A 23,495-nucleotide genomic window follows, 5' to 3' on the forward strand; every position below is an offset into this window, starting at 1 on the left:
CTGATGAACAAAATTTGCAAGGTGCTCAGCCTGGCCACTGCTGCGGCTGCCTCTGCTTTGGCCCCCACCACTGCAGCTTCATCCAGAAGGTCGTTTGGAAGACCATCTGAAAGGTTGTCCAGTCTAATTAGCATATTATGCTTTGATTATTATAGATGTCCTCTATATACACATGAACAAATAAACATAAAATGCATATATATACACAGATCTATGTACATATGCTTATCCTGTATAATAAAAGGGTAAGATGCAAATTGACCCTAAGGATGGAATGACAGGGAATGACCAGTTGCTATGATGCACACTGACCACCATGGGGCAGACGCTCAGCACAGAAGCTACCCCCGGCTGATCAGTGCACTCTCATAGGAGGAGCTCCACTCTGCCACAAGCCGGGCTGATGGCTGTGAATGCAGCAGTGGTGGCGGGAACCTCTCCCGCCTCCTCCACAGGGCTAAGGATGTTTGACTTCGGCTTAGGCCCACTTCCAGGAGGGAGCGGTCCTAAGCCGAAGTCAGACATCCCCCAATGGCTCCCATGCTGCCAGAGGGATGTCTGACTGCCAGCTTAGGCCCAATCCCCCAGGGAGCAGGCCTAAGCCGGCAGGTGGACACCCCCCAAGGGGTCCCTGACTATGAGAGGGTGCAGGCTGGGCTGAGGGACCCCCTGAGTGCATGAATTTTCATGCACCAGGCCTCTAGTATGCATATAATCTGTTAGCAATGACAATCCATTTCAAGTTATCAAAAAGAGATATAACTTAATCATATCTCTGTTTATAAGAATAATCTAATAGCAATGTTTGAGAAATAAGAGAGCATACTGATTTTATGTCTTTCCAGACATCCTCTGACCACCATGACATTATATCTTAACATTGTTTAAAGTTTGATAACATGCATTTGAACCCTCTCATTATCAACACTTTCTAATAATCTTTATATATGTTACAGATTTCTTTATCTTATTAGTTTCCTGTTTATAATTCTAGGAAATTTAAGATCATTTCCTTCCTATCCCACCATTTCTTTTTCCTCCCTATATCCATTGCAATTAAGTTCTTTAATCTTATCTCTTAGCTTTCTGAATAGTAAAGTATTTCATATTGTCCTACAAAATACAAACAGCTGGAAAGGAACTTTCAAGCATCATAGATAGTGACAGACAACTACGCTTTTCTTGTCACTCATAGAAGCACATTGGGCTATAAGCATTCTCTTATAATTTGGCCCAACCTTAACTGTCTTAACTCTATTTTCATTTCTTTCTTCAATGCATTTCCATTATTGTTTATTTTTCTGTATGATATATGAATCCCCAAGAGAAGTAAAATATACCATGTCCCAACCATAATGCAATGAAAGACCTTTTGATGGCTGCCAGCATTCCTGTGATTTGCCTCTATTCAGTCAAACACAAACCTGCCTCCACTGTGGGTTAAATGTGACATGATTCTTCATTCTGCTCAGCCGTATTACTATCAAAGACATCAGAATAAGTCCTGTTCAGAGAACTTTTGGTGCTTAAAGTATTTATGAAGCCACATTAAGAACATTTAAGAATGTAAAATACTTTATTTGTTTTTCTCTTTAATTATTTTGGTATAATATAAATACTTGATTTAAAATTTTCTGGTTTTGAATAAAATATGCACATATATTAAGGTATTTATTTGGTACTCCCACCTTAAGTCTTTACAATAATAGGGCAATTGTAACTGCAAAAGACTTGTAACACTAACTGAAACAGAGCTTCATTTAATCTGCACAACATTTTGACTATTTCAATAAAAATGAAAATATACATTACTATGAGATTTAAACATTTCTCTTTAACATTTTTGCCAGTGAATCTAAGACTTTCTTATTTCTCAGGCTATAGATAATTGGGTTTAGCAAAGGGATGATGACAGTGTAAAACAGAGAGTCCATCATGTTTTGGCCATCTGCTTGTGCAGACCCAGGGCGCACATACATGAAGAGAAGAGAGCCAAAGTATAAAGACACAGATAGGAGATGGGCTCCACAGGTGGAGAAGGCTTTCCTTATGCCTTGTAAAGACTTCTTTTTTACAACTGTAAAGAGAATCAGTGTATAAGAGACAAGAATAGTCAGTATGGTGAATACCTGTATTGACCCTGAGAAAATAAAAACCATCAGAACATTAATGAAAGGGTCAATACAGGAAATCTTAAACAAGGGCATGATGTCACAGTAAAAGTGATGTATTATATTAGAATTACAGAAGGCTAATCTGAATAAAACACCTATATGAATACAAGCATGAAGAACACCACCTGCAAATGATAAAACTAATAGCCGGATACATAGTCTATTAGTCATAACCACTGGATAAAGTAATGGTTTGCATATGGCCACATAGCGATCATATGCCATTGTTGTCAGCAGAAAACATTCTGTGGTTGCACTGAATGAAAAGGAAAAAAGCTGAATCATGCATTCAGAGAGAGATATCATCTTACTCTTGGTTAGGATGATAGCCAGCATCTTGGGGGTGATTGTAGATGATATCCAAGCATCCACAAAGGCCAAACTCCCAAGGAGTAAATACATGGGAGTATGAAGGTGAGAGTCATTGCAGATGAGAGCAATTAGACCGAGGTTTCCCACCATGGTGATGAGGTATATCGCCAAGAACACGAGAAACAAGGGGATTTGCCATTCTGGTTGATGTATAAATCCTGTGAGAATAAACTCTGTCAGCAATGTTGCATTTTCCTTTTCCATGTCCTCACTCTATGTTGCCTGAAATGAAATGGAATAAATGAAAAAAATATATCACTAAGGATTTATAACATAAAAATATGTGTGTGTGGGGGGGGGAGTTAGTTGAAATAAAAAATCATGAATTCCTTCCTTAATTTTCTTATCTCTATAGTAGGATTAAGTTTAGTGTAATTGAACAAATGGAAGAAAATGCAATTATTTCAAACAAAATGTGAAGAAATGAGAGCAGATTTAGAAAAAATAAATAAATACATTCTAATTATGTGCTATATTTATGGGGATACCATTGGTTGTAATAGGGAAATTTAGTGTATGAAACATGGATGTAGGTATTATAAGATATTATAAAAAATAAATACATGGTAGTGTAGGCTGCTGTGGGCGTGGGGAGGGGGATTGGAATCAGGAATACTAGTCAGTCACTGGCAGTCATGTCCAGTGAGTCCTAAACCAGATTATACATCAAAACTATTAGTCATAACCTAGTGGGACCTTTTTTTTGCAAAATATAGATTGGAGGTATTATTGTAAAAATTGATTGATTGGGTCAAGAAAAGGTTCATATCTGCATTTTAAAAATCCTCCCCAAATGATTTGAATGCATATCAAGTATTGGGAGTGATGAGTAGGAATGAGATATAGATGCAAAAGAACTCAGAAAGGACTCAGTGATATATTAGATGTGAAAGGGGTGAAGGAGAGGGGAGTCACTTGGTGACTGGGTAAAATGGTCATCAAAACTGAGACCGAGAACTCAGATGCAGTGGCTAGTTTGTGGAGAGAGTAGCCTCTAAAATCTATGTGAGATGTGCGTAGTAGTATGAGTCTACTGGAGCTTAATAGAAATAGTCTTGGGAGTCATTGCGGTAACTGAGGCATATGTAGGGATGACCTATTCATTGGAGAATATGCATAAAGAGAAGAAAAGCACAGAAAACAACCAGAGGAAGCTATGTTAAAGAGGTTATAAAGTGGGTACATGGCATATTAGATAGCCAACATCGGATCTTTTTTTATACTACATCGTCTTGGTGCCTGGCAGAGGTTACCCACCCACTCAAGAAGCCTAAATGGCTAGAAATTGACTTTCCCATCCATCTTACACCTAACGTGAGGAGACTTGACCCAGATTTGTTAAATCAAACCCACCTAGGCAACATTTAGAATATGGAAAGAGGGAGGAAATGTACAGGGGCAAAAGAGAATATTTGTTACAAAGGCAGAAATATGAAGACTGCAGCAAATGCTTCCTGTATCCGTAATAACGTTGTCAGTGTGAGCTGGCATTCCAAATTCAGCAGAAGGGAAGCGGATCTCACTGAGCTAGTGTCGGGACATGATTCTGGCTGATGAATGAATGGCTCCTTTGCTTTCTTCTGTTCCTGCCCCTCTTTTTTCCAACTGGTCTGTTACACTTCTATATTTGAGCCAATTTCCATCAATTAACTCATTTCCTGTTGCTACCAAGAGGCCTGGCTAACATCAAAGGAAGACTAGGGAGAGGCCAGAAAAGGATTCCACTGAGCAGAGTAATCAGAAGCAGGAGGGCAACTGGAAAGCTAAGTGTTGTGAAATATAATTTATATATATATAAAGAACAAAGTGATGTAAATGTCAAATACCAAAATAAATGCTTCAATAGGAAAAGGAGTTATCAGGATTCACTGAATGTGGAAATCAAGAGATTTTTAGTGGCTTTAGTGAGAGCAATTTTGATTATGTGATAGAGTTAAGGCCAAAAAATAATGAGAAGTGAAGGGGACACAAGTGGCTAATGAAGAGTAATACAGAGTATTCCCAGAAATGTGGCGAACAGTTGGCATTTTTCTACTTCTCGTAGGCATAGATAGGGTTATTTTTTCTTCTATAATATTTTAATAAAAGTTTTCAAAAGAAGAGAATATAGAAGGCATTGAGCGAAGACAGGGAACAGAAGAAGTGGGAAGGGAATATGTGTAAAACAACGGGGAATAACAAATAACAGAGACATAGAGAGATAAGTCTAGGAAAGGCAAATCAAAGAAAACTGAGGTAGCATCTGAGAAACACTGAAGAGGAAATACAGGGAAAGGCTCAGAGGCTTGGGGGTAAATGTCTTAACTCTGGCATTCATTAAAAGTTGCCAGTCCTGCCCTAACCAGTTTGGCTCAGTGGATAGAGCTTCGGCCTGTGGATTGAAGGGTCCCAGGTTCGATTCCGGTCAAGGGCATGTACCTTGATTGCGGGCACATCCCCAGTAGGAGGTGTGCAGGAGGCAGCTGATCAATGTTTCTCTCCCATCAGTGTTTCTAACTCTCTATCCCTCTCCCTTCCTCTCTATAAAAAAATCAATAAAATATATATATTTTTAAAAGTTGTCAGTTCTAAGAATCTTCCTTTTTTTAAATTTGAAGTTTATTTTCCTATGAAATGTGTGTATAAAAGACACCTCAGTTTTAAATTTTATCTTATAAATTTATGTTGTTCATAAATGTATTAACACTACCTGAAAGTTCTTTCCATATGTAAATGTTGCTTTCATTTACAATTACATTAATTAGAAGTGGCCTTCTCTAGAAATCCTTTTTATTTTATTTGAGAGCACTTTCCTCTCCACCAGTTAGTTGTAGGTTTTGTGTGTCTGTATGTGTGTGTTTTTTGCAAAATTAAACTGAGCCAAAACTGGATTCTAAATACAATATACATAATGAATGTCAATAATTCTAGTTAAGTAGATTTTTATATGGAATGGCTTTCCTTCCCTGCAATTCAATCACTAAATAATTGAAAACTCTCAAATTCAATTTGTGTGTGTGTACTTATTTATTCACAAATGCTAGAAAGCACATTGGAGGGACATCTTCTATATATTTCCAAATATATACCAAAATTTACCATATAAAATCATTACAGTTAGGTTAACAAAATAATAAAACACATTAAAAGCAGTAATTTAATCTTAATAGCTATTTTGCATGTCTAAATTTTAGTCATGAGAATAAAATGTACAATTAATTCACTTTTTTTCCTCATTTCCACCTGGCAATTTTAACATTCTATGACCCCAATCTAAAATTATTATAAATGAAATAGTATTTTAAAATTTGTATATAAAAATAATAAATATTATACAAATCATTTTCCCCTTACCCGTATCTTTTGAGAAATTGTGGAGATTCTTTCAATACATTAGGCTTTCTAAAGTAGAAAAATATACAGTAGCACAGGAACGACAATAACATAGGTAGCAATTCTTTGCACGCTGATTCATTTTTGAGGCTTCATTTTCCAAACTCAGGAAAATATTGTTTATATTAATTTTCTTTGAATAGAAGACTCAACTAATTATACATCTCTGTGCTTTGGCCACAACGGGAGTGTAAAACTAAAACTCCCATGATAATGCCCAAGGATTCCCTTTAGGACAAAGCTACTGGGCATTGTGGACTTGGACATGTATGAGCAGTCCATGTTGTTCCACAGGTCATTATAAACTCTAAATTCATAAACATCAAGTCATTGTTGGCAGTCCTAGTTTTAAAAATTGGAACTATATTTTATGTCACTATTTTCCACCACAGATGAACACTTCTGGCATATTTATGTAAACTTCAATGTATCTATAAATGTTGATGCTCTGAGAGCTTTGACTATAATGGTCTTGTCTGAGCTATTCACACAGTATTTTAAGAGGCCAAAATTCTGATTCCCTTCAGAAGCCAATCCCAAGTAGTTGTTTTCGTACAAACTACAGCTCACATTTCAGATATATAGTTAACACCCCACTTTAAGCTGAATGTGATGAAAAATCACAATGGTTAATGAGAGTCTTGGGCAATACCTTCCATACACGCGTTTAAGTTATTTTATTTTGCAAAACACTCTCATTATAAGAAAATTTGAAAGTTAGTAATAAGCAATAAGAAAATAAAAACACCCTGGAGTCACCTAGAAATACTATTAATATTTTGGCATAAATCTTTTCAAAATTTTCTATTATATATAAACTTCATACATCTACATGTTTGCAGATAAGGATACTATACAGTATACATACAGTTTTGCAACCTTCTATTTATGCTTATAAATAGCTCTAGAGCAGTGGTTCTCAACCTTTCTAATGCCGCGACCCTTTAATACAGTTCCTCATGTTGTGGTGACCCCCAATTTCATTGTTACAAATTGAACATAATTAAAGCATAGTGATTAATCACAAAAATAATATGTAATTATATATGTGTTTTTCGATGGTCTTAGGCGACCCCTGTGAAAGGGTCGTTCTACCCCCAAAGGGATTTTCCTTTCCTTTCTTCCAAACAAAGGATACTGGAAATGACAAGATTCTGGGAGGACCACGTGGGTGGTTTTATGGGGCACCCACCTGTGGCTTTGACTTACCAATGGTTTTCTATTCTTTTAGCAGAAATGCTAAATAGTCCATGGGAATGTTGCCTGACACAGGCCGAGTTATCTCACCCCTCTTCCTGACTAGAGAAGTAAGGTCATCCAAGAACTTTTTAGAGCACCCCCACACCTCAGAGACTGCCCAAACCCCTGCCCAATACCTGGCCTATTGGGGAGGTGAGCACACAGGCGGTTGTTGGAAGCCAAGACAGATTAGAGAATCAAACCAGTCCAGTTTCAGCTCTATCCTCTGGGGGTAAAAAGGCAAAATTTGAAGCCAGAGCTCCTGCCATACAGAAGTAAGACTCCCAAGCTGGCTACCTGGACCACATTCATTTTTGGAAGTTAATTTTTATTGGGTATAGAATTCTGATTTTTTTTTCACAATTTGAAATATATAACTTAGTTATCTTCTGGCTTTGTATTCCCCACCACCACCCCTCCCCTCTCACCCCCTCCAGCCCTTTGTCTACCTTCAAACTTTTCTTTCTATCTTTGGTGTTTAGCAACTTCAATATAAAGTAAGTATTTTTGTAATTTTTATTTTGTTTGTGACTGGGTTGCTCTTTGTTTTGGTATTTATCCTGCTTCAGGTTCTATGAACTTCTTGAATCAGTGGTTTTATACCTTTTCTTATTTTTGAAAAATTCTTGACCATTAGATTTTCAAATATTTCCTCTGCTCCACTTTCTTCCTTTTCTTCTCAGATTCCAATTGCATATATATTAGAAAACAATATTCTTTCACAGTACTTGATTGTTCTCTTTTTATTTACTCTTTTCTTTCTTTGTGTTCAATGTTCTTTTCTTCACTCTTCCTAATTTACTGGTGAACTCACCAAAGGCATTCATTACCTTTATTCTCACGTGTTTCTTTTCTTTGCTTTCGAACATTTTTTCCCTTGACTCTTAAAACATGCTTTCTATTTATCCCTTGAAAATCCTTATCTGGTCATTCATGGAAACTTTAACATATTAATCATCATAATTTTAAATTTATTGACTGATAGTCCCAATCTCTGAGTCATATCTGAGACAGGTTCTTTTGATTGCTATAACTTTTATTATTAAGTTGTTTCTTTCTTGGTTTTTTTGTTTGTCTCATAATTTTTTTATTGAAATCAGGCCTTCATTTGTAGGTACAGTAAAAATGGAGGCAAAGAATAATTAAAGGCCAGACAAATGAGATATACTAAATTATGAAAATCTAAAATTATTTTTAAATAGCTGAAGTCTGTATTTAAGATACCAAGTTAAAAGTGGCATTGACCTTCAACTTTGACAGTGTTATGTTTGTGTGTGGTGGGGCATAGACTCTTAAAGATTTGAGGTAGAAGAATAATCACTTTAAAATTCTACTTGAGAGAACCAAAATGGCGGTGTAGGTAAACACCTGTACTTATTGTCTCCCACAACCACATCAAAATTACAACTAAAATACAGAACAACCATCACTCAGAACCACCTGAGAGGTGGCTAAATGGAAGTCCTACGACTAGAGAAGTAAAGAAGAAAGCACATGGAGACTGATAGGAGTGGAGGCATGGAACAGGCTAGTCTGACACCCATGTGTGGCATTTTTGAAATCAGGATGGATTTTCAGACCCCCCCCCCCAACCCAGGGTTCCAGAGCTGGGAAGAGAATATCCCCTAACTTCAAGCTGTAAAAACCAGCAGGGAATGTGGCTGAGTGACATGGAGGCTGCTGGAGACACAGGCAGTTCCTCTTTAGGGGACAGCACACAAACTTACATGGATTTGCTCCCTCTGAGCTCCAGCACTGGGGTAACAGCTCAGGGGGACCAAGGACATTTGGGGAGGAACTGAATTTTCTAGCATCAGGGCAGGAACTCGGGGGTGGCTTTCTCCCAAACGTGGGTGCTCACAGGGGTCAATATTCCTATGCTGAGACCTCCGCTGTTGCAGAGCTGTTTGGCAGCCATATATGAGTTTCCATCAGCCTGGCTCACACTGTTTGCTCCACGCTGGTGATTCCTTGAAACCCTGCCCCATCCAATTTGAAGCTCTGCCAAAGCTGTTTGCAGCGGCTTTTCCATATGAATAGCCTGTCCTGTTTCAGGCTTCATATTTTCCTAAAATCTCTCAAAGAAGCAGCAGCTGGCATCAGCATGCCCCAGACCTATCAAAAAGAAACCCAAGACAGCTTAGCCTCACCTGGGCACACCCAACCCCAACACAAGTAGCAGTCATCTACAGATTGCTCTGTAGCTGCTGCCAGGTGGCCCCAGGCAGTGGCTAACTTTGCACCTCCAGGGAGGCCCCAGAGCTAGTGGACAACTTCAGACCATACCAGATTACAACTTTGCACATCCACAAGACCTGCTCCACAGGGGTGTCTCCTGCACAGCAGCTCTTCCACTGTAGTTGCAGGTAGTCCTCACAGCCAATTGTCCTGAAGATCAATTCTTCCCAGTGATGCCAACAGCAATCAAGGTGTAACTACACAAGACTGAGCACACAACCACACAGGGACACACCTAGAGTGCCAAGCTCAGGTGACTTGGGAGGCTGAGCCACTGGGCCTTACAGGACATCTACTACACAAGGCCACTCTATAAATTCCAGGAGACAGAGCAGCTCTACCTAACACATAGAAACAAACACAGGGAAGCAGTCAAAATGCAAAGACAAAGAAACATGTCACAAATGAAAGAACAGAAGAAATCTCCAGAAAAAGAACTAAATGAGATGGAAGCAAGCAAACTACTGAATCTAGAGTTCAACAGTGGTTATAAGGTTGCTCAAGGATCTTAATGAGAGCTTCAAGGAACTTAGTGAGACTTTCAAGTGAGAATTTCAAAGACATGAAGAAAGACCAGTCAGAAATTAAGCATATACTAACTGAAATAAATCATAATTTATAGGGATTCAACAGTAGAGTAGAGGATTCCAAGAATCAAATCAATTTGGAATATGAGGAAGCAAAAAAACACCCAATCAGAAGAGCAAAAAGAGAAAAGAAACCAAAAATATGAAGATAGTGTAAGGAGCATCTGGGATAACTTCAAGTGTACCAACATTCTCATTATAAGGGTGCCACAAGAAAAAGAGAGAGAGTAAGATATTGAAAACCTATTTCAAGAAATAATGACAGAAAACTTCCCCTACTTGGTGAAAGAATTAGATTTATAAGTCCACAAAGCACAGAGAGTCCCAAATAAGAGGAACTCAAAGAGGCCCACACCAAGACATATCACAATTAATATGCCAAAGGTTAAAGACAAAGAGAGAATGTTAAAAGCAACAAGAGAAAGGTGAAGAAGAAGAAGAAGAAGAAGAAGAAGAACAACAACAACAACAACAACAAAACAAAATAACAAAAAATATGAACAATAAAATGGCAATAAATACATGTCTATCAGCAATTGAATCTAAAAATCAAAATATATGAACAAGGAATCTACTGAACAAAATAAACTTATGAATAAAATAGAACTAGAGGCATAGAAACATGAAACAGACTGACTAATCTCAGAGGGAAGGGGAAGAGGAGGGGTTGGGAAGAGATTAACCAAAGAAGTTATATGCATATATGCATTACCAATGGATACAGAAATAAGGTGGTGAAAGTTTGGGGTGGGATAGAACCAGGTGAATGGGGACAATGTGGGGGGGAAGAGAGGGGACATCTGTAATACTCTCAACAATAAAGATTTTTTTAAAATAAAATAAAATAAATATTATTTTAAAAAAGAAAAAATTCTACTTGAATATAAATAACATGTGGATAAATAGGATATTTTCAAAATAGTGAGAGGCCTCCAATCATTAATATTTCTGTAGAAGTAATAACTGTGTCATGTTTAAGTAAGATGGTACAGGTATGCCTAGTTCCTGTATCAAATATGAATTCTGCCTAGGGGAACAGGGTTATCTCAGTTTGTATTCTGCCAGACTCTGAGACATGCAAGTAATTTATTTGTGAATAGTTGATGAGTGAGAAAATGAGGAAGTGGGACAGGAAAGGGAATGTAACCAATAAAGGGTGATTTATGAAACAAGTGATAACTGTGGACAACCAAACATAATCTTTTTTGGAAACACCATGAGTCAGTGTAGAGCATGAATTTCAAATTTATATCAACTAAAGGACAAACAGTTGGTAGTCTTTATTCACCAACTTCCCTCAGTCATTGGTTGATAAATGGTAGAGGAAGATTCTATGAATGGCATTCATTTCCTAGTTCTCATAGTATGCCTTAACTGAGCGTAGAATAGCTCTGGCTAACAGTAAAAGCACTCAGATGCAGTTGTACAGTTAGAGTAGAGAAGATGTGGGCAGGCACCAACAGTATCTGTGACAGGCACTCTGTACGAATCAATGAACAATGTGATCTGTGATCATATTAAATGAGCCCTTCAACACTAGCTATATAGTGGGTCAGAGTATCCCTCAAGCAACCCATTCTCAAAAAACTAAAGGTGTAGTCTGTTCACAAATAACCAAAAGAAATGATGAAATTTGTTTTTGTGGGATTAGAAAACTGAAAAACAGGGTCTCAAAGTGAGTCGTAGCATACAATTAGTACTACATAACACTTAATATAGGACCTCTTAACTGGAAGAGAGTCTCTAATATTGGCCAAAATTTCCCTAAAAGAGAGTTGAATATTATTTATTTTGTAGTCCTTAAACTCTAAATAAATACTTACAATACAGTTCCCAATCACATTATTATCATCTAGTGTTAATGGTGTCTTATACATGTATACAAGGCAGCCAGCCACACAATATTGTTGTGAATAGTGTCCCTCAGTTTAGCAGGGCGTTCAGCCTGCATGGCCATTCACAATCTCTCGGTATGCACTTTCTCTCAACAGTACTCATGTATCCCATTATTTTCCTATCAATAGTTGATAAATGTTGTCCCACTGTTTTTATACTTTCAGTCCAACAGATGAGAAGTCAGATGTTACTGTACTTATCATTCCTTGTTAATAATCTAGTCTCTTTGTCTGGAGGCCGGTAGATCTCTTTACTCCTGGAGTCTGGGATGCTTTGCCAGGAGCATATTCTCCTTGTGATGAGTATCCTGTAAGTGACCGCCCATTGTTTCTAGGAAATGGCTTGATGAGCTCTAGTTTAGACTGAGTGAGCCTGACTTGCCCATTCTAGAATCACAAGCTTAGCAGTGGTAGGTGCTCTATAGGTCCCTTCCAGTTGTAGACACTCTCCAAAAGACTCTTAAAAGATAAAGGGTACAATCTTTGAAATTTTCAGAGGAGTTTTTTTTTTAATATATTTTATTGATTTTTTTACAGAGAGGAAGGGAGAGGGATAGAGAGAGTTAGAAACATAGATGAGAAACATCGATCAGCTGCCTCCTGCACACCCCCCACTGGGGATGTGCCCGCAACCAAGGTACATGCCTCTGACCGGAATCGAACCTGGGACCCTTCAGTCCCCAGGCCGACACTCTATCCACTGAGCCAAACCAGCTAGGGCTAGAGGAGTTTTAATATTATATGGCTTCACAGCTCTTGTGTTTTGAAATAAGAGTGTCCTTCACGATCTAATCCATTTTTCTCTGCCTGATTGAAGAGAGCAGGGGACCTGGAAGAAACATAGAGGGCATTTGGATCTCCATCAGTACCAAAGATACTTCTGTTTAGTCCCTCCTATTATATGACAAGGACCATTTTCACCTCGTACTGATTTGATTAAAGGAAAATTTGAATTTGGTTGGTTTCAGTGTGTACAGTGCAGTGCTGTGCTTCAGTCCTCAGCCGTGCATTCGCCTACTTTGAATACCTGTTATGTCCATATGTTGGCAGCACAATGGCACCAGAATGTTACTAACAATTGGACTTGGGTTCAGCAACCTCGGTTCTTGAGTTCTGGCTGAGAAAAAATTCAGAGCTAAGATTCAAATACAAGCAAAATTTTATTTAGAAAATCAGAGAGGTAGAAGAAGTGAGCCAAGAAGAAATGGGCTCAGGAAACAAGTTACAAAGGCAAATTAAGAGCCCTTGGAACTTAGGAGAAAGAGAGAGGCAAGGAAAATGTGCCTGTGTGAATGGGGTGGGCATGATCCTTAGAGAGAGCCACACTGGGTCTTCAGTCTTGATGGTATTTATCTGGAGGGCTCAGGGGAGGATCCCAAATACAATATTGATCACCTTTCCATGTATGTCCTTTCACGGTCATGGTCTCTACGATTGATCAGCATCAGAGCAGGGAGTCATTAATCAATGCCGCTGGTCCTGATGTCAGCCATGACATCATTTATCTGGTTTTGCTGCTTTTCTGGGCCCAGAGCTGAATCACAACTGAGGCCTAAATTTTATCCCTAGCGGTTAATGCTTAAGGGAGTGGTCTTGCAAGGGCTTGCATGGGAGTCCCATGAGGCCACTCTTCAGCCCCTTGTTCCTCCTCCAAGGGGTTCTACCACATGACTTGTGACATGCCAGGAAAGGAAAGGTCAGGAGAGGGTCCGAACCTCATGATCAGTGATAGGAAAGGTCAGAGGGTCTACACTGCGTGACCAGCAATATGCTAGGGGAGGAAACATTACTCTGGGGGCCAGGTCCTTGTTTTCCCAGTTTTGCCCATTGCTAGGCACCGGGGCTTTCTCCCTGGGTGATCTATTGTCCTTGCTCTCCTCATGCCTACCTAACTGCCTACCACACATCCACGAGATTTTCTGTATACATGATTCTTCCTCTTAATTCTTCCTTACTGCTCAGCCTGATATTGCTGAAGATTTTGTAGCAGCTGTGAGTAGCCAAAGATATTACAACTTTAAACAAATTATACATTTACCACTGTAGAGGTACTTTACATTTAGTATCTGGTGAACAAAGAAAGTTACTACACATTTTTTAAAAAGCAGTCATTGAAAAAATACATATTACATTGAAGGTTTTTACAATCATTTCAGATATAAGAATCATTCCATAGTGACACCCAAATTAAGATATATTGCATCATGTAATTGCAGAAGTAAATTATGTTTGCTTAAGTAATAATAAGCATGTAAGAAATTATAAGCAGAGTGATAACTATACAAATTTAATAAGTGATAATTTATTAAACATGTAAAGATAACTATAATAGACTTAAAATATTTGAAAAGATATACCCCAAAATCTTCCAAAATCTGGAAATTCTTGAATACCAATATTGCCTATATTTTCCCTGATAAAAGGCACTTTGTATTTTCATATATTTGAGCCATACGTTTATAATAGTCTATTTTCTCCAACTGCCATTATTCTCAATAAAATCCACCAATTTCTTGTATTCTACTTTTTTAAAAAAATAATTCTTTACTACAAAGAAATTTTTATCTTTAGAGATAGTTTCTCCCAAGAAGTCACTTAACTGAACCTCAGAACAGTTGAGAAACAACAAGAATTTTGATATGCAAGCTCTGGACAATTGTCTTGGCTCAGTCACACCACCGTCAAACAAACAAACATGCAACTGTTTGCAGCAGTAAAATTATAGACTACTAAATCTGATTTTGAGGGAATTTTCAAAGAGTCAAAAATTGAAAATTTTAACTGCTTAATTTTAAAAACTATGTCCCATTTTTAATGAAGAGTTTAGTTTTATGTGATATAAAGCACTTGCACTGAAACAAAAATCCCCTGGAGCTGACTTGTATCATCACAGCACTCATAATCTACCACAGATACTAACCCTCTGTTAAAATGATCAAGTCAGACTGATTTGCATAACTCCATATGCCTTGCAGTGTACATAGTTTGAAAAGAACAAGTTTGAAATTTGCCTTTAAAACTGTTCATTATTTATTATTCGCCTCAAGGCACCTTTCACGTCTTTATTCCTCAGACTGTAAATAAAAGGATTTAGCAGGGGAATTATGACTGTGTAAAATAAAGAATACATTTTATCCTGATTCTGAATGCGGCCAGACCCAGGGCACACATACATGAAGAATAGAGTGCCATAGAACAAGGAAACAGAGAGCAGGTGGGCACTGCATGTGGAAAAGGCTTTTCTTCTGCCCTTTTCAGACTTCGTTTTTAGGATGACAAACAGAACACGGGTGTAAGAGACTATGATGGTCATAAAAGTGAAAAGTTGTATAAACACTGAAAATATAAAAATCAGGAGCATATTAACTCCAGGGTCAGTACAGGAAACCTTAAACAGTTGTAAAATTTCACAGTAGAAATAATGTATTATATTAGACTTGCAGAAAGTTAACCTAAATAACAATCCAACATGCATCATGGGATGAATAAACCCAACAGTATATGAAACACCTAATAATTGAATGCAGAAGATATTGGACATCACTACTGGATAAAGCAAGGGGTTACATATGGCTACATAGCGGTCATAGGCCATCACTACCAGGAGAAAACATTCTGTGTTTGCACTGGAAGCAAAAATATAAAATTGGATGATGCACTCAACCAAGGATATCATATGATTCTTAGATAAAAAATTAATTAGCATCTTAGGAGTCACCGAAGATGCAGAACAGGCATCTGCAAAGGCCAGACTGCCAAGGAGTAAGTACATAGGGGTATGTAGACGGGGGTCCTTCCAGATGAGAAAAATTAGTCCAAGGTTGCCCACCATGGTGGTTAGGTAGATGACCAGGAACACCAGGAACAGGGGGACCTGCAGCTCTGGAAGATCTGTAAGTCCCGTGAGAAGAAACTCAGTCACCTGTGTTTTGTTTACCTCCATCACATTCACTCAAGCTAATCACTGCAGTAAAAGAATAAGTGAAGAACAGAGATATAAAATTCCATGAAAATTGAAAAAAATGCATCTTTCTTGTTTATGTATCGCCTTTAATCAGAACATTTACCTTTACCCTTAATAAAAGTTATTTACAAACAATAAGTATTTGGAAAATTGTTTCTTAAATGTAAGAGAAGTTGGCCTATTCTTTAATTTGTAAAATTGATTGTAATTTAATAATCATCTTCTAATTTAAAAAAAATCTTTGAAAACAGAAATAAGATTAAGTTTTTTAAATATGCTAAGGATTAGTTATCAAAACTAATAGCACACAGTCTAAATAATACAGTGTCTCTTCAAGTTAAAATGCTCACTCTGATCATTATTATACAGTATTATCTTAGAAACTGTAAAACAGCTAAGATATTAAATAAAATGAAAATAACAAAGATATAAAACATAAAACTTGTGGACAATAAATATATATTTCTTATTGATGTTATATTGTTATAATTAAATAAACATTATGATTTTAATAAATATCAGATGGAGGACGAATATGTAAATAATCACTAGATTTTTCTATGCAAACAATAACCAACAAGAAAGAGAAATAAAAGAAAAATGTACCCATTTTATTAGCCATAACACTTTAAAATACATTTAAATATTTTTTTTTAAAAAAAGACCTATGTGAAGAAAGTTACAAAAACTAACCAAAGGGCGTTATACAATTTCTGGAGAAATAGCAAAATGTGTTCTTAGATAAGAAGACAGTATTATAAGTATATCAGTAAAGTTGAAATTAATTTCAATTAGAATCCTTATCATTTTTAATGTAGTAACATGAGCATAAAATTCATGTAAAATAAAATTATTTTCAGGAGATAAGGAAAATAGAAACAATAAGGAAGTCAAGTGTGCCGTGGTAAGTGTTAAAACACAAAGCTATTCAAGAGAGTATAATATGGTGTGGAAATAGGAAAATATAATAGTGAAACCAAATAAAGATTTCAAAAACAGATTCCAGTATATAATGGAATTTAATATATTACATGGGTGATTTTTCAATTGAGAAAAAATGATTTATTCAATAAATAGTGTGGTTATATATGTTTATCTATCTGGGAAAAAAGTAAGACTGGCTCCTTATTTAATCCTGTTTTTAAAAAGCTGCTGGATCAAGGACTTAAAAGTCAAAATTTTATAAACAAGCAATTAAAACATTCTAAGAAAATTCATGAAATAAACATAATCTAAATATATTAAAAATATTTGATTAATATAAGGAACTCAAATTATAAAGAAAGATATAGGTATATTTAATTTATTTTTTTAATTGCAAGAAAATGGAATATATATCACATCTCTAATAGGGTAAAAGATGAATAAAACTTTGGAAGAAATATGTATAATAAATATGATAGCTAAAATATGAGTACCTATTACATACAAATAAATATTACAAATTGATAAGAAATTCAGTAGAAAAATGAAATGGTATTGAATGGACAGAACAATATGTCAACACATTTAATAAATGAAGCAAAAGATGTTCATCTTCCCTGGTGTTCAGGATGTGCAAATAAAATAACAATAAAACATCAATTTTCATTCCTCAGTTCACAAATGTACTGCTTATGGGAATTTGGAAAAGTCCATTCTCACACTTACTGGTGAAAATGTAAACTATTAAGCCTTTTAAAAGCAATTTTGCAGTATCTTTTAAAAATGAAAACACTCTTCAACCCAGAGATCCACATCTACAATCCATTCTATAGCAATGGCATAGCACTTCATAGGAGAAAAGTCTACTGCAGTGGTGTTCACGTGGCAAACGATTGGAAATAACATGAAAACCAATCAGGATGATGCAACAGTTGAACAAATCCTGCTGAACTCATCAATATTATGGTATTCAGTTCAAAATGAGGTCTTGCTCTATCAGTTGCTTCAAAGTAATTTTCACAATTTTTAGGAAAGTAAGAAATATAATACCCATCTGATATGGCTCAGTGGTTGAGTCTTGACCTATGAACCAGGAGGTCATGGTGGCATTCCCAGTCAGGGCACATGCCTGGGTTGCAGGCTCGATCCCCAGTAGGGGATGTGCAGGAGGCACCCGATCAATGAGTCTCTCTCATCATTGATGTTTCTATTTCTTTCCCCTTCTCCCTTCCTCTCTCTGAAATCAATAAAAACAAATTTAAAAAAAGAAATGTAAGATGCAGAGAAATGTATATGAAATCACTACATTAAACAAACAGAAAACGCAGTCTTAAAATTCTCACTCTATGTATATCTATAAATATATGCACACATATATTTGCATATAAACATAAAGATTGTATAAAATGATAGATTCCAGGTTAATATTTATTGTCTCTGTATAGGTGAGAGGAAAGAATGAAGAAGAGGAGAGAGATAAATAGCCCCCCAAAAAGAGTTTTTTTGATAAAAGCACAATATATGTTATAATCCTACTTATACAATTATATATATTTTTATATGTTAAAGAAATATTTAAAAATAGTCTTAAGATTGTTAATAGTGAGAAAGAGAAAAAAACAAACAAGAATAATAATGCTATTATTCCATTTAGCAGGTGGCAATAAAATTCTAATGAAACCATAGAAATTATTCCCTGACTGGTTTGGCTCAGTGGATAGAGCGTTGGCCTGCAGACTGAAAGGTCCCAGGTTTGATTCCGGTCAAGGGCATGTACTTTGGTTGCGGGCACATCCCCAGAGGGGGGTGTGCAGGAGGCAGCTGATTTATGTTTCTCTCTCATTGATGTTTCTAACTCTCTATCCCTCTCCCTTCCTCTCTGTAAAAAATCAATAAAGTATATTTTTTAAAAAGAAACTATAGAAATTAATTATAAGTAAATCTTTTTGTGAAAATATATTTTAAGTTCAGAATTTTTTATAGCATATGTATTTGGATATTTTCAGTGATTTCTTTTTTTGAATAGACAAAAGCATTTTGTAAATGAATAAAGTTAGGTATATAAGTACAATAATATTTTATACTTTTCTTCATATTTATGTACCATTCTTTTGGGATATATTGGTAAATATGTCATAATTTTTATCAGTATTTCAAATGGAATGTTTGATGTGGTGTTTAAATAATTTGATTTTATTTTATGACATACAATATGTTTTTTAAAAGTAAATTCAAAAGAAGAAATCCCGAGATATTTGGAGGTGAATGCTGACACTCTTATATTACTTAGGAGAAAATCCACCTCTAATTTGGTGTGTAAGTTTAGTTGTTTCTCAAAAACAAAAAACAGCAACACAATTTTATACACATACTTGTTATTGATTAAAATACATTTAAATATATCTATTTACTAAAATTGGATCTGTTTAACTTTAAAATAGGTCCAGAGGCAATATATTTCTTAATGGTTCAACATTAGGGAGAATTGTTAAATTATTTCCCATGTTTACTGAGAATAGAACAAGAAAAAATAGCTTTGAAAATGTATCTTTTAAAGTACCATATATACCCACAAGGAGCTCTGGAAACAACACTAGAAGACTGACTAATATGTCTCTGCTGAAAATTGGCCTTGTCGATGCTGAGGTCAACCATTTAGTTTTCAAAGTGGTGGTTTTGTCCTGTGTGAGTCTACCTAGCTTTGTTGCCATCTTCAAACCATAATTATATTTCTCATTTTCATAATTAGATCAAGGATCATTAGGTATTTGGGATCTTTTTCCTTAATATATATATATATATATACACACACACATGTATCTCACCATACATTTTAAAGAGCCTAAGAAGTTATCATTGGTGACTTTAGTTCATCTTTTCATGAATAAATCAAGGAATTTTGAGTAACATAGTTTAGTTGTGATACCCTGACAAAGAAAATTTTCTGTAGTCTGAAATAATTTCTGAAACTTCTGAATCATTATCATTTTTTCCATTTGTCTCATTCTTCTATTACTCCAAATTTACTATGAAAAAGAAAGCATGTCTCCTCAACAATAAAACGTCTAGTATTTATGACAGAAATAAAGAATTTTCAATCCTGAAGACAAACAGAAAATTTCATAGGTTGTCAGGATTTTCATTTCTTACCTGGACATTTTATTATCAAACAGGCAAACTGAAAAGCTACAAATAATTAAAATTAGACAGACCTTGATGTCCTCACTTAGTTCTTCTAAGTCTTTGGGATATTGAAAATGGTTGACTTTTTAAGTAAAAAAAAACAATGTATATTGTACTCTACACTAGGCAGAGTCATCTTGATAAATTTCTAAACTAATGAGGCCCCCACTGCTCTCACATCACGGCTGCATCTTCTCTTAAAACCTTACTATGAAGAAAAGTGAAAGTTGCAGAATGAAGCAGTGTTTCCTTGTGCAAAGATTTTCCTTGGAAACCTCAACTTCAGGGACATACATATTTATATGTATTCTTTCAAACCTATTCATACATTAAAAAGTAAAAAGAACCTTGGAATTCCCTCAATGAAAGTTACCAATGGATTCCCTGTAGGATGAAGGCAATGTTGTTCTACTGGGCATTGTAAGTTAATCAGCAATCATCCAGGCACACCCAAGTGTAGCAATTAGAACCACAATGTGTGTCCGTAGGGTTCACTGTGAGGGCACCTTGACAAACTGCTTCTGAGAAGTTTTTAGGACATATTTGTTTCCTTCATCTTATTACTCTTGATGTTGCCACTTTCCAACTATTATGTCTAACCGTTTTTTCAGACGTCTCAAAGATTCATCAAGTTCAACATAACCAAAACCAAATTTAGAGTCTCTTCAGACCCTATCACTAAACCTGGACCTCGTCTTATCTTCCCATTCTCCATTAATCTCATTACCACCTACTCTATTTTTAAAGAAATAAACCCGAGAGTCATCTTTGAATTCTCCATTTCCTGCCTCGCACAAACCCATGTCAAAACCATTATCAAATAGCTTGTATCTCCTTAATGTCTGCTGAAACAATCCACTTCTCTCCAAATTCAAGAAAACTCCATCTCCTGCCTGGAATACTGACATTGCCTTTTAATAATCTATGTGTATCGTGTGATATTTTCTCCCACCATTCTCTACATTTGGGCCAATGCCATCTTTATAAAAAAGCCAAACTGAGATTGATTATTCTTAAGTCCACTTAAGCCCATAAATAACTTCCTGTGGCTCCTAGTAGAGCGAAATCCTTAGGCCTTTCCTTTTCCTTACCCTAAAACATATCCAATTATCCTTCATACAAAGTTTTTGTCCAATGTAGTCAGATTTTTCAGGCAAATGATCCTGGTATTTCTTTGACAATAAAATTGATCTAGGAGTTGAAGTTAAAAATCAGAATTTTATCTGTGACTTCTGTATGCAATGTTGCTAAGAAAAAAATTCAGTTTATTTCTTTGTTTTTCTCATCTTATAAAAATAAAAAGAGTTCTCCATGCCAAGTGGCCAAGCTACCCAGTCTCTCTACAGCCCCTTTCGGTTTCTGCCTGATATGCTGCTTCTACTGGAGGAGGAGGGCATGAGCTGTGTGAGTGAGGCTGGCAGAGCTCATGAACCCAGATAGAAGCCCTGGAAGTGCCAACTGCAAGCAGGCATAAAAGTTTCCAAGTATGAAGATGACAAACCAGAATTATGAGCTTGTCCTTTTCACTGCCTTAGACATAGTAGAACACTTAGCACAATCTGTTTTGGTACAAGATAGTAAAACTGCAAATTTCCAATAAATGAGAATTTATGACTCAATTCTTTTGAGTTGCAAAGGTTTCTTCAGAGAGATATTTGTGATGTAGTAATTGGGTGAGATTTACTAGGTGAAAAGGAAAATTATGCTATCTGTGGGTAGCTGTATGGTTTGTGCAAGTTTGATACCAAAGGCTTATGATTTCTTGTCAGAGCAGTAACTTTTAAACATTGCATTATATTTTACTCTTGGGCATAAAATCTTTCTTATTCAGTCCAGCTGGAAGCTTTCTTACCCCCACGCCCCTTCAGAGTAGTCTGGCCCCTTACTCAACTGGTACACAGCGTCTTCATCCCAATTGGCTGCAGTTGACTTGTTTTGCCATTTCTCACCATACAAATGCCGAGCCTCATGACTGCAACGGATTTTTGAACTCTGATAACTGATGGTGTCTCTTCTCAGATGGAGGCTTGTCGAATACAGAGATGTTAAAATGAGCACTGAAGTGATAAGGAACTGCCTCTGTTAATTACACTCCTCACTTGTACAAAAATGAAGATATTTGGCTAGAGGGTCCTAACTCCTTTACAAGTCTACTCTTCACTGGACCTGCTATTCTAAGGAATTTTTCATTATTGGAATCTGGGAGCATTTACAAAGATCATGGAAGTAGAAAAGTAGGGAGGAGACGAAAATATCCCTTTTGTCTTGATTTGACTGAAATTCAAGCTTTTTTAAAATATATATATATATATATATATATATAGCATAGTACGAAGGAAGAAATGTATAGGGCAGATGTAAAATGCAGCCTGATTCCCAGTATACTAATGAAAGAAATTATCCTCCTGAATGTCTCACTAGTGTTCAGTATTCAGAAATTTTAATGCTTTTCTCAAAACCCTGCATCAGCGAGAGATCAACACAGCAGCAACTTACAGATTTTTATTCTCCTTTCTATAACTAGAATGCTAATTAATATTTAACATATTGGCATAAAGGAAATATCCTACAGTGTTTCAGTTGAATTCTATTAACTGAATAGGGTCTCTTTTTTTGTGTGGAATTTGTTTTTAATGGTGGAATTCATTGAAACTAGGTTTTATTGGTGGTAGATTTATTTCTAATTTTTCACCTAATTTGTCTTTTTCTCATATTTTATAGTATGGCTAATGCATCATGGTTGTTTAGTTCATTGATTATGTTGTTTAATATTCTATGTGCATATATTAGATCATGCATTCAGATCTGTTTCAGCTCTTATCAAGTCACTCCACTCAAAAACCTGAGTCCCTATTGCAATTTGAATAAAGCCCCAAGTCCTCAGCTAGCCATTCAAAATTTCTTCAAACTTTGTTTTTTACTTATATTTTCAGGTTCATCTCCAAAATTTACTGATGGCATAGCTACAAAAGGTACTCAGGTTTCTCTATATTGAAGAATCTCTAATATCCTATTTGTGATGAATTCCAATGCTCGTAACTATTCATTCTATGAATGTCAAATGTCCAGTATCTATACTTGCTCTCAGAAAAAAATACTAGTAAACACACACACACACACACACACATAAACACAATGGCATTACAAATGGGCAATATTTCCCTTGGTAGGTGAGATATGGATGTGTTCCACTGACTTATATTGTAAGACTACTCCTGATCTGGAATTTTCTAGCCCATACGGGAAATTCAGTAGTTTCCTTGAGCAACTAGCATTATTATTATAGTCTCAGGTATGCTTCTTTTTAAATATAACTTTACTGATTTCAGAGAGCAAGGGAGGGGGAGAGAGAGATAGAAACATCAATGATGAGAGAATCATTGACCGGGCTGCCTCCTGCACACCCCCTACTGAGATCAAAGCCTATAACTGGACATGTGCCCTTGACTGGATTCAAAACTAGGAGCCTTCAGTCGACAGGCTGAGGCTCTTGCCCTGAAGCGAAACAAGGTGAGGGAAGGTCTCAGGTAATTCTTAATCTGAAACA

The 23,495-nt window shown here is 36.2% G+C and overlaps 2 protein-coding genes across 2 annotated transcripts; both read right to left on the minus strand.

Moving 5' to 3' along the window:
• Window positions 1-1,820: 1,820 nt before the first annotated feature.
• On the minus strand, window positions 1,821-6,185 carry LOC102442889 (olfactory receptor 5H2-like). Its single transcript, XM_006094703.3, has 2 exons — window positions 6,178-6,185; window positions 1,821-2,757 (listed from the first exon to the last, which is right to left on the minus strand). The coding sequence occupies exons 1-2, from the start codon at window positions 6,183-6,185 to the stop codon at window positions 1,821-1,823; spliced, it is 945 nt and encodes a 314-aa protein (XP_006094765.2).
• An 8,705-nt stretch (window positions 6,186-14,890) lies between these two features.
• LOC102443213 (olfactory receptor 5AC1-like) lies at window positions 14,891-15,832 on the minus strand. The gene has a single exon (XM_014460788.2). It carries the CDS (start codon window positions 15,818-15,820, stop codon window positions 14,891-14,893), a length of 930 nt encoding a protein of 309 aa, XP_014316274.1. The 5' UTR covers window positions 15,821-15,832.
• Window positions 15,833-23,495: the final 7,663 nt, after the last annotated feature.

This window comes from Myotis lucifugus, unplaced genomic scaffold, assembly GCF_000147115.1.
Source record: "Myotis lucifugus unplaced genomic scaffold, Myoluc2.0 scaffold_140, whole genome shotgun sequence".
Lineage (NCBI taxonomy): Eukaryota > Metazoa > Chordata > Mammalia > Chiroptera > Vespertilionidae > Myotis > Myotis lucifugus.